The following is a 17,121-nucleotide window of genomic DNA, read 5'->3' as shown; positions in this document are numbered from 1 at the left end:
TCTCCCAGAGCCGATTTAGGCTGCCGGCTTATGACTAAGCCTCCATAACGCACAACAACTGGAGAACAAGCTGGATTTTACTAATATTAGCTTGTATCACAGCTGTTGAGGTTTCATAACTGGCATAAATAAAGGGAAAAAAGCTGTTTACTACAGGAATCTAGGAAATAGACATCTGTTTGGATTGAATTTTTCAGCTTCAAGTATTCTAGGGGAAACAATGGATGAATATGACAAAGAAGCACTTGATGTTTACTGTTAAGTACGGTGGAGGACCTGTGATGCTGTGGGCCCTGTTCCCCGTCAGATGAGAAGATCTCACCAGTTCCTGTTGGAGGATAAGTGGACAATCTGATTTGGAGAAACTAAATTGTGAAAGTCTTGCTCACTGGTCTGTTCTCTCTCCAAACTAATCGGATCCAATTTGGCACAATTGGATTCAGAAAGGAGGCGTTTAGATCAACGGGCTGCAGATTACAGACGCTGAGAGACTGGGTCAAAGATCGGACCTCAGAACAAACCTTATGGGCTAAAAGAGATCTGGAGACCTGTTCCAGGTCCAGACATCAGGTTTGGTTAAAGAATCAGGACATAAAGTCATGTCTCAGGTTTTAGATCCGTCCCACACAGACGCTGATGTCTGCAAGTCAAAAGGTCACCTGAGGACAACAGCTTTCCTCTGTGCTGCATGTTTGGAGGCTGCTGCACTAACACCTGATGTAACGTTACAATCCGGACACCAAGCAGGGAAATCCTCCTTCACTGAGAGGCGTAACAGACAGAGAGTTATAGATTCTTGTATAATTTAATAGAAATCCACACGAGACCAGAGGAACATGAGGAACATCAGCTCAGATGGACGGCATCATTTCCTACCTGCATCTAGGATGTGATTTTAGTCCTGAGTCGGTTTATCTGCTAACTCTCAGCCCAGCCTTGGTCACAACATAGTCTGTTAGCACAGATTTAGTCAACAACAAAACTTCTCAACTTCTTCTTCAAGTCTCTTCTTCCACTTTCTGCAGCTAAAATTATTCTAATCTCCAATGCAAATTAGTTTTAGTAAAAAAAATGCAAAAATGTTTGATAAAAAGATGACATGAGAACAGTTACAAAAAGTTAAAGATAATGTTTAAGAGGATGATATTATGATTTTATCTAAACTGAAAACCAAATACTGTTTTTATCGAGTATAATCCTAAAATGATTCTAGACCCTGAACAGAACAGCTGAGACGAGAAAGCAGCTGTAATTTAGGACTGAGATGAAACAAAAACCTTTAGATACCTGAACCGTCATCACTGCATGTCAGCAACTGGGATGAGTATAAAGTTGCAAAAAGTTTTATATATTTTTCTTTTGTTTAATATATACTATATATTTTTTTACCATATTAAACCATTTCTATATAAAAACATATAGTTAGCATGAATCAGTAAGCTTCATAAAAGTCTCTCAATAAAAGGAGATTGTTTTATCAGGAGAGATGTTTGCATCACTAAGCTTTGGCGGCCTCTGGTGGTGCAAAGATGAATTGCTGAGAATTTATTTCAGAGATGGAATAAAAAACTTTATTTTTACATATAAAAAGTGACATTCCAGGCTAAACAACTGTACAAAGAGATGTGTGTTGTTCCAACAAACACAACATTCACACACTCACACACACATTTAACGGGACTTCAACGTTTCTCCTTCTGGTTCCTGCAGCAGAAAAACAGAACATATCACAGTCAGTTATTTATGTAATTCATTAATTTTGAAAACTATTTAAATATAGATACACTGGATATGTTTTAAGTGTGTGACAAAAAGAGTTTAATACTCAGTAAAACCAATCAGGTCTGTGTGTAGCTAACCTACTGATGCTCCGGCTGCTGCTACTTCCTGACGCGAGTCTTGCTCAGCTGAACTTCGCTGACCGGCAGCGGGCCCCCCTGGTCGGCGTACGGGTTCCCACCGGCCTGCTGGATGAACTGCTGCAGGTCACACTGCCTCAGCTCCTTGTTCAGCCCATCGATCTGCTCCAGTCTGTCCTGGAGATCATCAGAGGGATGATACGTTATCAGGAGAAACAAACTGCAGTCAAACCAGCACCATGAAACACCTTAACACAGCCATGCACCAGGGGTGGGGATGTGGGGTGGCAGTGGTGAATGTTATGTCATTCTGATTCTCACTGCTGTGGATATTTTAAATCTGCAGTTGGAGGAAGTTCAAAGTTTGCTGCTGCTGGAGATGCAGAACATCAGCATGTTTGTCTGGGTGTTTCCACCCAATAAACCAGTAAAATCAGTTCAACTGGGGACCAAAACTGAAACATCTGCTCCGTTTCCAGCTGCTGTGGTTCTTTCTCTCTGCTCTGAGTCAAACCAACCTGTTCCCCTCCTGGCCTGTGGGGGCGCTGCACCAAGAACTACTGAAGGAAACGACACAAAAACATCTGAAGACACTGAACGCAACTTCCTTCTTCACCAAATAAAAATGGAGTGGCGTCAAATTTTAGTGGTTGGAGGATTTTTCTTTAGTTTTTGGCTAAAGGCTACGACTAATGCTAGAGTCTCGGGTTTGTTTTGGTTGTATTTACCCAGAATGCCCTGCACTGTAGTGCACTTCCTGTTTTTGGAGCAATCTCTGGTCTGCTTGGCGTTCATACATCCATTCAAACCGCCCCAGAGTTCACTTTTTTGAACTCTGGTAAATATGATTACATTTTCACATTTCCCCAGTCGGACAGAACATTCTAGAAAACGGGCTTGAGTTGAATTAAAGCGGCTTAAACAGGGACAATGTTGATGCACCATCTGTTTCACATTCATCTAAAATATGTCTCAGTCATATTTCTGATGATTTTTAGTTCAAAACAACAAGAAAGGTTTGAATAATGATTATGTTTGATCAATAAAATATTTTAATATCTAAACAAAAGAAAAAAAGATTAAAAGGTGGATTTCATAACTTCACATTTGAAAATCTAGAGCTAATATTATAGAAAGTGTATAGAAAAGAGTTTTTGTTCTCAGTTGCAGCTGAAGTGGAAATATTTGTAATTTTTCTTTGGTTTGGTGTTTGTGTCGTCAGTCCTGAGTGTTGCTGTCATGAACGGTCTGTTTTTTCTGAGAATAAATCACCTTCCTGTCTTTTTGTGATCCGGCTCCTTTGTCTGTTCCGGTTCTTCCTGTTCTCAGGTTTCTCTTCTTGCCTGATCTCAGTCTGTCTCTGTCTCACCTCTGTTCCCTTTGTCTGTTTCTTTTATTCCTGTTTATTCCTGTTAAGTCATCATTTGTCAACTAAATGCATTTAAATGTCTCACATTTTAAAGATTTTTCTGACTCATTATTGTCTCATTTTGATCTTAAAGGACCAGTGGACACATCGGAGGGGACAGACATCCGTCTCTGACCTGGAAACTGCTCCCGTCCAACCAGATCATCAGCTGCTCTGAAGAATCTGCATCATTACAAATAAAACTGCAGGTGTGGCTGAGAGTCTGTCAGCACTTTGTAATCTAGAATGTAGATTATGTTTGTTTAGTTTTTAAAATTTTTATTTAAGACATTTTGGTTTGTGTTTCAGATCACTTTAAGAAATTATTATTTAACTTTCAGCTCAGGTTTAGTTTGATTTGATGTTGGTTTTTAATACAATTCGACAGAACGACAATTCTTCATTTGTTGTGGGTCATTTCTGATTGATTTTCAAATTTAAAAAAATAATGGCAGCGACGGATGTAAACAGTTACGTGAGATGAATTCATAGTTCATCCATGATGGCAACGCTCAACATCGATCAGCCAATCAGAGGAGACAAACCCCTTATACTTGGGAGCGGCTAAGTATGAGGCGTTTTGGGAAATCATATACTGTGATTTTACAGAAGAGCTTCGTTGAAATGACACGTTTTATATGAAATGTGTGATGCTGTGAGAGCTCTGGTGGAGCAGGCTGCACATTGTCTGAAACATGACAAAAACAAACCATCATCCTGTTACTACTTCCTGTCGTCTTCTTCATCATGTCTGCCTGTAGTAACATGCTGGTCATGTGACTCCTGTGATTTTGATACGACCAAAAAACAAACTAATTCTAGCGCAAAAGCTTTTATCAAACTTTTTTCAGAATTGGCGAATTTCCATTAAGCACATTTATTTTTATCATTTCATTTTGCTCAGTTCTATCAGTGGAAACGCAGCTGCTGCTGTCTCATAGACTTTCCCTCCTGCCACCCATCCCTGCTGAGACTCGTCTCCATCCGTTAGCTTAGCATGACGCAGCGTCTCCAGCAGCTGAATCCGGAGCAGTTTGGGTTTCCTGATCCTCCCTCACCCAGAATGGTAGGTGATGTGGTATACCTTTACCGTTTCTTCTGCCGTCTGCAGCTGCCACTGCGTCTCTGCCAGCGCCACGTCCAGATCTTCGCCCAGCTGCAGCCGCTTGTGGAGCTCCTGGGTCAGCGACCTGAGGGCCTCGTCCGTCAGCCGGGCCCCCTCCTCCTCGGCGCTCGGGGCGCTAGTCTGGGCTCGGTCCTGTAGGTCCTGCTCCAGGTGGTCGGAGCGGCTCTGGAGCACCTTGATCTCATAACTCTGGTCGTCTATAGACGAGTGAATCTGCTCCAGGCGTCTCTGCATGTCTGTAGAAAACAGGATGATGGTTTTAGAGAAGACTTGGTACAAAAACACATTAAAGATTTGCTGCTGTGTCAAACATCCAGGCCTCTCAGAACCAAACATGGAGAAGAAGCTTTCAGCTTCTATGCACTACAAATCTGGAATAAACTTCCAGAAAACTGCAAAACAGCCGAAACACTGAGATTCTTTAAACCCAGCTGATTAGAGTTGATTTTGAACCATAATAACTGGAACATTAACCAACATATTTGATAAATATCAATAATTTAGATGATGGAACTCGTCAAAGTCTAACATTTGTTCTGGTTTGTCCACTTTATGTTGTTTTTAGGATTTTTTGTGTTTTCATGATTTAAAGCATTTTGACCTGAGTCATTGCAGAAATGTGCTCTACAAAAAGACTTGATTGATTGATTGATTGATTGATTGATTGATTGATTGATTGATTGATTGATTGATTGATTGATTGATTGATTGATTGATTGATTGATTGATTGATCGTCTACCTTGCTCTCGCTCCAGCTCCACCTTCAGCTCCTCCGCCCAGTCTTCTCCGTACATCAGCTCCACCTCGTACTGCTTCCGCCGGTACTCCAGCTCCTGCAGGTCGTCTGTCAGGTCCGGAATCGGATCAGGAACTACAGAATTTGTGACCTTCTGCTCGAATAACTCGGTGTCTTTCTCCAGAGCTTCGATCTGAGCCTCCAGGTCCTGCAGCATCGTCTGCTGCTGCAGAATCGGCCTCAGCATCTCCTCCTTCTCAGGATCAGACGGATGATTTTCTTCTGCTGATTCCTCCAGACTGGGAGACCAGTTCCTGCTGGGTCTGTTCCTCCTGGGAAATGTTGAGGGGCCCAGATTGAAGGAGAGGGCTTTCTGAGGGCCCTTATGCTGAGGTTCTGGTTCTGAGGGCACCAGCAGGGGGCGATGGCTCTCCTTGCTGGGTCTGTGTGGCCCTTCGCTGAGGCTGGGGCCCGTTTTCCGCAGGACGAACTGGACCTCTGCAGCCAGCTGACCCATCTGAGCCAGCAGCTGCATGGGGCAGTCGTCAGCAACCAGAGGGCGCTCCAAGCCCCGAAGCTTCCTGATCAGAACATATCGACCCGTCTGGCCTGCGTGCAGAAGGAAAACATCAATCTTCTGCAGAAAAGTTTACATTTTTTATGATTACAGAGCAACGAGCAAGCTGAAGAGATTTTTAAAAAGTCATTAAACGCAATTTTTGTACTAAAAGTAACAGAAATCACCCATTCTCAGTGGCATTTATCCAAAGAGTTCCCCAGGGCTCTGTCTTTGGTCCTCCTCCTTTTATTATCTGTTTCCTACCTCTAGTTTTCATTTTATTGGAATTAAAACAAAATGTTTAATCGCTGTGCTTCATATATGTACATAAACTCTCCTACTTTCCTTCTTTCACTATTTTCTAAAATCAGTTCCCTTCAGCTTGCAGTGCTTTCAGAAAATGTTTCCAGTAACTGTAACTGTCCTGAAAAATGGAGCTGAGCATGCTCAGTAAGAGAAATCCAAACCTTACACTGCATGTTGCAGTGTGAATGTTCACCATGACTCAGTGTTTACTGGATCATAGGGATGAAGAGGAACTACATACCGATGGCCTGAGCGAGAGAGATGACGACTTCCTGACAGGAAGTGTTGAGAGAAAGGCCGCAGACGACCCTGACGACCCCGTCCACCCAGACCTTCAGCTCCATCCTGACCCGACCCGACCGCGACCTGCAGAACATGGCATCCAGGCCAATAAATATACACATTAAAGCAACAGAAAACACTAAAATGTTAAATAAATGATCAGTTCATTTGAAAATGTCTGTTACTACATGTAACAAACACAGATTCACTGTAATAATTTTACTATAAAACAATAAACCTAAATCTGAAACTCGACAGATCATTGTCAGTAATGTGCCTGATGTCAGAAAACCAGCATCAGCTCAGTGTTTTTACACATCATCTCCAGGATTTAGACACATTTCAAAGCTTATCACACCTCACAGCATCTGATCTGAGTTTGGAGCTACGACTATAACTGATAACAGATTCATATATTTATATCATTAAAGGAGCTCCATAATCACCTTTGACCCATTTTATTTAATCCTGCTGCCAATAAAACTTTCCTGCCTGCTCTCTGCAGGTAGTTTCTCAGACATAAAGTGTTTCCCCTGTTGAACAGCAGTCACATGTCTGCAGGTTTCTGCTGAAGGCAGGAATGCTGCAGAACGCGCCGACATTCCTGCAGGTTCAGGCTCCGCCTCACATACTTCCAGTCTCTGTTTACTCTGCTTCACGTCGGTATCACCTTCATTCAGAGCTGCAATCAACACCCACTGATGGAAACCTGCTCTATTTATTTACAAGTGGTTCTATTTTCTGTTCTTTTAAGGATTTAAAGCTGGTTTTGGTGCTTTTGAAAATATTTTCTGCCCCTCAACAAGCAGCTCAGTGATTTTAAATGGTCAAAAACTGAAACTTTACAATTATAAAAGTTATTTTGTTGTTTTTTAATGTTTCATGATTTTATGTTGTTGAGCTTCTCAAATAAAAACATTAACTTTACTTCCTTACATTTGAAATGCAGTGTTTTAGTAGAGTTTCTATATTTTTGCATATTAGAAAAATATGTCAAATTTAATGCAGAATAACAGTTTTATTTTTTTATATATTTTTATCCAGATTTTCTATGTGAAATAAATGAATTAGCAACAATTCATTTAAATGAATAGAAATAATAACAATTATACGGTCCAGAAAACAAACTCAGCGCTCATCAAGCACAAGACACACATTAACTCATAAATGTTTTATCTGATTCTTTTCTTAGTATTGTAATAAATACAAACTCACCTGTTTTATGTAAAAAGTTTAAAGTTACAGACAAAAAGCTCAATAATTATTTCTTCCTATCAGAGGAAATCGGAGCCGACACTCACCTTCCCGTTCAATCTTCTCTGTGCTTCAGGTTCTGAGTGGAGGATTGCTGGACGGATGAATGAATGCGACCAAAACATTCAAACACAAACTTCATCCAGGAAAGAGGAGGAGGAGGAAAAAGAGAAGGAGGAGTGAAGCTGAGGAATGCAGCTCATCTGGCTGTTCTGCATCAAGTGATGTCAGCCTGAAGGAACTGGAGCTTTTTACTGAGAGCCACTTCCATCTCCGGTGTTAAAGGATTAGTTTGACCAATCATGACTTCTGACCTTATTGTAATTTTTTTTTATTCATTTATTTTATGTTTTCATTAGATTAATCATCTGAGGACAGAAATAAATGTTATATTTCTCGTTATTATTTGTTCTCCCATCAGTTCCCAGCTGTCTGACTAACAGGTCTAATATTACATCCAGAATTACCTGCTCTGAGTTTTTCCAGGTTTTGCTGATCTTAGAAAATGTAAATCTGCTGTCAGTGATGTCACCGTGACGCGTCATTTGGCTCCGCCCCCTGAGAGAAGCAGGAGTGTCTCAGACCTGCAGCATTCCAGGCAGCAGGACGAGTTTGTGTCTCTGTTAGTGTTTGAATCTGAGGGTAAACAGCTCAGCACAGATTCCTCAGAGTCTGAAGTTTTATAGAAGAGGATCACAAAAAAAAAACTATCAAGCAAATCTAGTCTTAAAAGTCAAGTATACGCAGTAAATTTGGGACAATCTTTCTGTGTGGATGAAGTTCAGGTTTACAAATCCTGCAACAAGGAAAAACAGTTATGTGATTCTTTATATACTGATAACATAATTGACATAGACTTAAGAATGTTTGGATTTTGACATATTGACACAGAATTAGAAGTAGATTAAAGTCAGAATTGTTTTTGTTTTTTTCATTTACACTAACTTTGTTCTGTAGACGTTTATATAAACACAGTGCTATGAACAGAGTTAATAGGACTGTAGATGTGATGCATGTTTAAACAGTGAGATACGGTGATCATCTTTAAATTATATGTCAAGAATCACATGGTTTTACAGGAGATTATGACCTAAACCAGTCAGTTTTCATCTTCTCATGTGAAGAATCAAAAACTATATTTATGAAGCACATTTCATCCAGCCAGGTGAAACACAAAGTACTTTAGAGAAGTTAAAAAGAGAAAGACAGACAGAAAACCAGCAGAAACACATTAAAAATGACCAAATCTGAGTATAACAGGAAGATAAACAACTGGTATAAAGTGTTCTGAATCGTCAGTATCACATAAAAAGTACTAAATAAATTCAGTTCAGGGTGAATTTTCTTCCCCTTCCAGTCACGTCATCCATCTCTAGTCACTCCTTGTCTCTTTGAAGAAACTCTCCTGTATCAAATTTTCTAGCTCACCTCTTCCCCCGCCTGCCTTTGCATCGTCTGGACGCTGCGGTCAGTTACTTCTTATACATGATCCAGAGCTTATTTTAAATGGACTAAACATAAACTGTCTTATCTCATCTGACCAAATCACAGGGTTCTTGCTTTGGTCAGATGCTCTCAATTATTTAAAACATAAAGTTAAAATACTAAGAAGGAGCATTATTAGGGTTAGATATCTGAAAATGACTCTATTCTAGTTTACAGATGCGGAGAAGAGAATATTGAAAAAAACTTGAGAAGAAACTGGTTTACACCATTCGTTTGGGTCAAGAAAACGAGTTGCTAACTGGTGCAAAACTGTTTTAAGCCTTGATGATAATCAGCTAATAAAGAAATCCTACTGCTTAAAAGAAAAGAACAGTTGTTGTTGCTTCATAAACTAATTCATATAATTTACTCCTTTTCCATTATGATTCATGTTAACTGTTGTCTTCTTTATTGTTTTTGCAGTTCTGACGGAATAGGCACATTTTTACCCACTTTATTAAAGTTGTCTTTTTTCTTCTGTTGCACATAGATTCAATAAAGCCTCATGTTCTCTGTTTGAAATGTTCTAGAGTAAAACTCTTCACTCTATATGTAGCGTGAAGAGTTTTAATAAATTAATTATACATTTAAATAATTATTTCATAATTTACTTTTTGTCATTTGGCATTCTTCACTCTCCATAGGAGTCAGAACTGGAGTTTGGAAAATGCACATTTTTCTAAGAATAAGCCAGTTTGTCCCTAAGGGAAAATAATAAAAATAAAAGATAAATACATTTTATATATATTCAGTATATATCTGGAAACCAAGCCGAATGGCGCCATATTTGTTATTTATGAGCGTGAGGCGCATGCGTCATGCTTTTTTTTTTTCTCCGAAGAGTTTTTGCGGCGCTAGTGGCTCGTATTTTTTCCACAGTAGGCAGACAGGAAGGAGGGTGAGGAGAGGCGGGAAGACATGCGGCAAAGGTCGTCGGGACTGGGAGTCGAACTCGCGACGTCCGCGGCGAGGACTAAGGCCTCCAAACGTGCTAACCCCCTGCGCCACCACAGCACGCCCCACATGCGTTATGCTTGGTGGGGCATCTACGTCATCAAAAACAGACGCCAGTTGCATCCGGTTTCATGGAGACGTCAAATATTTATGATTTATGAAATGAATCATAAATTGATTGAAATGATCTTTTCTAATCGCCTAAGAAGCCGAGTTCTCTTGGACTCCCAGCCTAAATAACTCCAAACTTTTGCGGCTCTGCCTGAAATCGTCTCCGTTATCGAGGCCTGGTCATATGACGTCATGACCTGCTGAGAAGACGCTACTGAGGGCGAGTAGGCCGCGGAAGCGCCATGTTTGAAATAGCTGCGTTGGTTATTTGGTAAGTTATTTTTCGGAAACTTTATTCAGAGTTGTTTGTTTTGTACTTGATGAAGTTATTGAAGCCATTTTACTGTTTAAACAGAGCAGCAGAGGAGGAGCGACCCAGCGACCAATGGCGTTTCAGCGGCGGTTTGTTTATTTGGCTGCTGGCGTCCCTGAAATATCTGAGGAGGAAGAAAATGGCGTCTGGAACTAGCAGCTGATCGATAATGGATATCTTGGGTGATCGACAATGAAGCTGAGGACCGCTTCAAGCTGCCTGGGGGAACCGCCTGACCCATCAAAGGTAAGTTAAGTCAAGCTTCTGTTCGACCCGCCATGTCTTCTGCGGGTTTGATGCTATGCTAACGCTGTTTGATGCTAACGCTGTTTGATGCTAACGCTAAGCGTTTGGCCGAAGCTTTGCTGGTTTAGTTTGATTCTCTGCTGAGAGTCAATGAGCTGAGAAGGATTCTGCTGTTGCAAATAATTTTGTCTTCAGGGTTTTTTTGTGCTGTGCTATTGATGGTTGAAAATCAGTTGTGATGTGAAGGAAAAATGGCTGACAAGGATTTTTCAAATACATTTTAGAGACTGCAGGAAGGAACTCAGCTTAGTAAATTACTATAATAAAACTTCATAGCATAGCTATATATTAGTGATAATTGAATGTGGTTATGTTGACATAGTATAGCTGCATTAAGATAATTATCTTTTGGATGTATATTAAATGTTTTTGGGTGAAAATAGTGTCTTATTTCTTTTTGAAAATGCATACCTTTTTTATTTTTTGTATCTATTTAACATTTAGTTTTAAATCTAATCTACATATTTCAAAGACAGGGTCCATACTTTAATAAGTAAATAGCTGAAACAAATTTCATTTACGTTCATCAATTGAAATTTAAATGTGCAAACCGGTTTTGCGTCAAAACACGCAGCCTCTTGAAATTTAATCTTGATTTAATTTCTTCAGCACAAGCTTTTTTGGAAAGTTTTCCTGTTAAAGGGAACTTTTTCTCACTGTCACCACATTGATCCCCAATAGGAGGCATTGATTAAACTTACTTTTATAAAATGTAAATAAATGGTTCAGTGTTGAGTTTGTTTGGAAGTTAAAAGAAAGTTATTCTTTTTGGAAATTCTTTCTGTTATGACCATAATTGTAACTATGCCGCCTGGTATTTTTCTTTTTTTTATGGCTGAAAAATTCTCAAAAAATGTGCATGGAGTCTGTATTTTTGCTCTTTTTTCCGGAACAACCTCAGCTTTCAGTATCTGATACTGAAACTATATTACATATTACATAAATGCAGAGAAAACTGAAGCCTGGCCTCCAATTTACAAGTTTTTATGCCTGTTTTTATTAAATTATTTCAGGCGTTTTAATATTTTGTGGTAGACTCTAAAGCAGTCTCTCTCCAGCTGGCAGCAGAGTAAGTGTAAATCACTTTTTACCAAAACGGATTTGTATTTCCATCCATACTTCATCTAGCACACTTCAGGTTCAGAGGGATCTAGTTCCCATCTCCAGGGGTCAAAGGGCAAGCGGAAGGGTACACACTGGACAGATCACCAATCCCTCACTTGGCAGATTTTTTTTCTTTCTTTTTTTTTGTTGTTGCCAAAATCACTTTTGGTAAAAATATTACTTAGGGCATACCAAAAGTGAGTTTGGTAACAAAAAAAAACAACAAAACAAAATCAGCCAAGTGAGCGATTGGTGATCTGTCCAGTGTGTACCCTTCCTCTTGTCCTTTTTTGTTTCCAGTCTTGTTTCGCTTCTTGTTTTGCATTGTCTAGTCTTGGGTCAATTCAAGTCTTGGTTTTGGTTGTGCTTTGCTTTTGGTCTTCTCTGTCTTTTGGTTTGATCCTTTTTTTGCTTCCGGTTTTATTTTTCCCCTCCGTGGGCTGCCACCTTATTGTGGTGGAGGGGTTTGAGTGTCCCACAGATCCTAGGAGCTGTCAAAGGCTCCATGCCTTTGGGTCGGGTCTGCTGTGTCAAACAGCTCCTAGGGGAGGGATCGGACCAAGAGCAGCCCGAAGACAACTAAGAAATATAGGCAGATGTCCAGGTTTCTCAAGTGTCTTAAAAGCTTGGCGGGCCACAGGGCTTTATGTTCCCCCTCCAGGCTAAACTATTTGGAAAGTCTTCCTGTTGAAGGGAAGTTCTCATGTCCACTGTCACAAGAATCCTCAATATGAGGCATTGCTTCAGGTTACTTTTAACCAATTTGCATCATTTGTGCAGTTTTAGAAAAACAAAGTAGACTACATAAAGATAGGTGGCCTGATGCTTTTTCACAGCAACAAGGACAGATCTTTTATTTACTCCACACATGAAATGAATGGAAGGCTACATAAAGGTAGGTCTGATCTTATTACAGCATCAAGAACAAATCTTGGATTTATTCCATGCTTGAAAAACACGTTAGGCTACATAAAGGTAGGAGGTTTGATCTTATTTACAGTTTTGTCTGGTTTTGCTTCCAGCCTGGTCCTGTTCCTGTTTTTCTTCAAGTCTTGTCTTGATCATCTTTTTGTTAATTTTTCATACTTTCATAAGTGAATAAATGTACAGTATATATTGTAATTCTAAATTATAAAAATCATTTTTTGTGAATATTTGACATTTTCACAGTGGAAAAAATGGAAATTTTTCCAAATCGGATTTTGTTTTTCTGTGACTCAAGGTCCAAAATGCAGCCATAGTCTGTCCAAAAGTAAAAACTAAGTCTAAATTCATAAAGTTCAGATTGTCCTGAAAAAAGTTATCCCACATAAGGCAATATTATATATAATATAATGGTTTCTATTGGAGTAAAATCAAAATGATCTCTGAATTGAGACCCTCGTCTTGTAAAGTCTTTGTCTTTTAACTTTATGAGCCAATCGGGAAATGAAAATGCATAGTTTTGAGTAGATTTTATTTTAATTTCCAGGGAGCAGACCCCACTAGGACTGTGTGACTCCACAGCTGCTTGTGTCTCATTAATGTTAGCAGATGTTGGCAGGTATGATGTGGTCTAGAGATTCTGTTTCAAACTGAGTTTATACACCTCTGGAAAAAATAATAGTTTCTCTGATTTTACTCTTTATAAGTATATGTTTGAGTAAAATTAACATTGTTCTTTTATTCCATGAATGACTGACATGTCTCTTAATTTTGTTTGTGAATGTATGTAAATAAGCAGTTAGATTTAGAAAACTGCACCAACGAATATCTTCTCATGGGTCTTTGCCCTGCTGGGGGCTAAGCCCCCCTAAAGGTCAGATCCTAGAATCGCCCCTGCTGATTAATCAGACCAGAAGCGTCTCCATCCAGAAGTGAGCTGAGAGACTCCACATGTGACAAAACGCAGAGACAAAGTACATTTCTCAGCCTGTTATGGCAGCATTTTCCGAATTTCACCCTATGAAGTTTTTTGATAGTAAAGTCATCTACATGCACCTGAATGTTTCTAACGAATATTAAATAAAGACGTAAGTTTATTACTAAAATAGTCTTTATTTTCTGTGTAGAGCTGACAGGCTCCGGTAGTGCTGGTTGTCGGGTCGAGGTTCTGGCTCAGCTGAATCGGACTCTGCGCATGGAGCCCACGGTGCTGTTCTGGCTGCCCCAGTCGTTGAAGTTGTGGTAGTCCCGTTTCTCCAGGATGTAGTGCTGCCCCCTGTAGTTGGGCTCCTGGTACACCACCCAGCTGTGACGGCAGAACGGATCGGACAGGTCGGTCGGGTCCAGAACACCCTGAGGTTCTTTCTTTACGTGATTCTGGTTCTTTCCAGATTTCCTTGTAACCCCATTCAAATGTATGTTTTCACCTTGTTATGTATTCATTAATAACTTTAGTTTTAGGCTAAATATTTAGCTGGATAACTAAATATTGAGCTTCAAACAAAATATTTTGCTTACTAGCTAAAGACTTAGCTTGCTCAGTTTGAAGCTAAATCTTCAGCTAGCTAAATAACGGATGCTTAAGCTAGTTAACATCCCATTAGTTCGCTAAATATTTTCTTCATTAATAATATTAAATTTAAAATGTAATAAAATTTTTAGCTAGCTAAATATTTAGTTAGCCACCCAAATATTTAGCAGGCTAACTAAATATTAAGTTTCAAGCTAAGTATTTAGCTTTCTAACTAGAGCTTTAGTTTGAAGCTAAATCTCTTCATTTATTTCTGACTGTAATTTTTTCTGTTGTGAATATTCTGTAACCTCTGTGTGCCACTGCCAGTTTTGGCCAGGATTCTCTTGCAAAAGAGATTTTTAATCCCAATGGTGTTTTTCTGGTGAAATAAATGTCAAATAAAAAAAATATCTATTCACATTTATCTTATTAAATTTAGCTTGTTCAGTTTAGGCCTAAATATTTAGCTTGATTCGCCATTTATGAACAATATTTCTGCATTCAACTTAGCTTTGGAATAACTACTTTGACAAACATTGACCTACTTCTACTTGAATGCAAGACTTTCAGCCCAAATAAGGAAATAATCAACCCCAACCTCTCTTATAACACAATCATTTTTTATATTTTGTATCTGCAACAATTTAAAATATTCCTTTAGTTTATTTTTGAGCAGATAAAATAAAAAAGGCACAAACATTTTGTAAGTACGGTAAAGGATGTGTGATGCTGTGGGTTGTTAGAATGCAGGACTTTATGAACTTGTTGGAAAAACCACAACATTTTAAATGAAATCTGGTGATCTCTGACAGGAAACTGAAAGGGGGTCATCATCTGGTCTTTCTGGAGGATTGAACCTCCTGAAGAGAGAGAACCCAGATCTCTGGACCCAAAGGCCAAAGATATCACAGCTTATTATTAAACAAAGCCTTTCCTGATGTAAAACCTGAACTGGACCTGTTTGGACGGTGGACTTACGCTCCTCCCAGGACGCGGATGGACGCCACTCTGTTGAGGTTGTAGCGGCTCAGCAGGTTGGGAATGTCATCCTGGATCTCCATCTTCTTCCCAGAGAAACCGGCTCGCTCGAACAGCTGCGCCCTGGGAGGATTGTTGTCCTAAGTACCAGAGACGCAGCGGATCAGTGAGGAAGCCGACACATTTAGGAATCAGGTAAAACGATGTTTCAGAGGCTCACCTGCTTAACGGAGCGGACCGAGGAGACGTGGTCCACCTGGGCGCACCAGCGGTCGTAGCAGTTGTACTCCCCGCGGTCGGACATGTCCCACAGGTACTGACGGCCCCGGTAGTTCTCCTGCTCGAACCCAACCCATCTGTCAGACACGCCACAGAGAAGAAGATGATGGGTTCTGCTCTTCTTCTAGAGACCGATATTTTAAAAAGAGTGGTTCCTAAACTTTCTCACATCCCCTTTGAAAACTCAGACAATGCTACAAAATCTCTAAAGAAACAGAATTTCAGTCTTACTTATGCTAACTTGAGGAGCCAGTCAGGAAGACGATCCTGGCAAATGACGTTTGCCATGACAACAGCCTTTTTAACAGTAAAGGCTATTGCCAGACAATAGCCTTTATTGTGGGGCAATAAAAGCTTTTTTTATCCTCAAGAAGTTATCTTAATGTATATTTTATAAAAAATAATTGAAATACAGATTACTTTTATTTTAAAAAAATAAATTTATGATTTAAAAATTTATTGGGTTTCCTTTTTTCCTATTTTTTCTTATCTTTCTCCTTTAGCGAACTTACGCTCCGCTGTCCACCTGGACGGAGTTACATCTCTCTGGGAAGTTCTTGTCGCTGATCCTGGGACAGTCAGAGTTCAGGTCCAGTCGTCTGCCAGCGAAGTTTCGCTGCTCGAAAAGGGTCACCTGGCCGCAGAGAACAAGGTCAAACAGTGACACTCATTGGTTTCATTCAGCAGTTCCAAAAAGTTCTGGATCAACGGTTCTGCAAACTTTTGGATCTTTTTCAGATTCTCTTCAACTATCAGCTGGTTTTTCATTGCAAAGTTTGTTGGAAGTATCTGAACCTGTACAGAATATTCCTCTGAAAATGTCCTGAGCTTAACAGAAAGACAAGATCCACAGAAAAACTCTCCAGAACCTCAAAGATTTTAGGAAATTCTGGCTGAAAATGTGAAGAAATTATTTTAAAACCACCAGGAATCTCTATAATCTGCTTTAACTCCTGGGTCCAAATGGGTCAAACCAAGTAACTAAAGTTCTTCTACTAACAGGCAGGTTTCATCTAGGTGACACAACTTTAAAATAATTAGATAAATGATGTGATTTTTTAAGGTGGCGCTGTTTTCTCGGCTGGACTCACCCTCCCAGTGGACCCGTAAAAGGCACGTTGGAGCACAGACCCCAGTTTGCTGCAGACAAACAAACCCACAAACCATTTTATTCAGAAAAACAGACAAATATTAAACTCTCTTTGTGTTTTGGAGCCTAACTGGACTCTAAAACCGTCTTTAGCTCAGGTTTCATGGTGTTTTCTCCTCATCCTCAGTCTGGGTGATTTGGTGGAACTGTTGGCGGCCCCCGCGGCGGGCCCCGGCCCTCGGGACATACCTGGTTTGTTGGGTTAATCCTGGGACCTTAGTGAAGATGTTCATGTCAGCTCTGCGAGGCAGCCAGAAAGCGCCTTAAATATGGCGCGTTGATGCAGCGCAGAGCTACCAGAAGGCTCAGGTTGCTCCTGATGCGGCCGCCGGGGCCCGCGGGGCCATTCATATGCTAAACACACACTCCTGATGCCCCCGAGTCACAGGATGAATGAAACAGAAACACAACGAGCGCGGAGTGCAGCGCCAACACTTTGGGTTTGAACATTTCAGCATTTTCTCTGAAACAAA

General features: G+C 40.1%; 2 protein-coding genes and 1 long non-coding RNA gene across 6 annotated transcripts; 1 reads left to right on the top strand and 2 right to left on the bottom strand.

Annotated features, from left to right (window-relative positions):
• Positions 1–1,544: 1,544 nt before the first annotated feature.
• On the bottom strand, positions 1,545–7,666 carry LOC116718920 (ras association domain-containing protein 7-like). 4 transcript variants are annotated; one of them, XM_032561222.1, is made up of 6 exons: positions 7,579–7,666; positions 6,237–6,361; positions 5,134–5,739; positions 4,352–4,629; positions 1,860–2,036; positions 1,545–1,704 (listed from the first exon to the last, which is right to left on the bottom strand). In XM_032561222.1, exons 2-5 carry the CDS (start codon positions 6,337–6,339, stop codon positions 1,881–1,883), a joined length of 1,143 nt encoding a protein of 380 aa, XP_032417113.1. In that variant the 5' UTR covers positions 6,340–6,361; positions 7,579–7,666; the 3' UTR covers positions 1,545–1,704; positions 1,860–1,880. The 4 variants fall into 4 exon arrangements, with proteins under 4 accessions (XP_032417113.1, XP_032417110.1, XP_032417111.1 ...); XM_032561219.1 differs by having other exon boundaries at positions 6,237–6,362; positions 7,569–7,653; XM_032561220.1 differs by having other exon boundaries at positions 1,864–2,036; positions 6,237–6,362; positions 7,569–7,653.
• A 2,818-nt stretch (positions 7,667–10,484) lies between these two features.
• On the top strand, positions 10,485–13,956 carry LOC116718829 (uncharacterized). The gene is made up of 2 exons (XR_004339003.1): positions 10,485–10,640; positions 13,856–13,956. It is a non-coding gene; the product is annotated as an uncharacterized LOC116718829 (long non-coding RNA).
• LOC116718828 (gamma-crystallin N-like) lies at positions 13,822–17,000 on the bottom strand. Its single transcript, XM_032561073.1, has 6 exons — positions 16,838–17,000; positions 16,590–16,638; positions 16,011–16,132; positions 15,440–15,575; positions 15,220–15,359; positions 13,822–14,034 (listed from the first exon to the last, which is right to left on the bottom strand). Exons 1-6 carry the CDS (start codon positions 16,879–16,881, stop codon positions 13,902–13,904), a joined length of 624 nt encoding a protein of 207 aa, XP_032416964.1. The 5' UTR covers positions 16,882–17,000; the 3' UTR covers positions 13,822–13,901.
• Positions 17,001–17,121: the final 121 nt, after the last annotated feature.

The sequence above is a fragment of the Xiphophorus hellerii genome, chromosome 4 (assembly GCF_003331165.1).
Source record: "Xiphophorus hellerii strain 12219 chromosome 4, Xiphophorus_hellerii-4.1, whole genome shotgun sequence".
NCBI classification, from domain to species: Eukaryota; Metazoa; Chordata; class Actinopteri; order Cyprinodontiformes; family Poeciliidae; genus Xiphophorus; species Xiphophorus hellerii.
The sequence above is the reverse complement of the archived record's forward strand: the minus strand, read 5'-3'. Positions and strand labels throughout refer to the sequence as shown.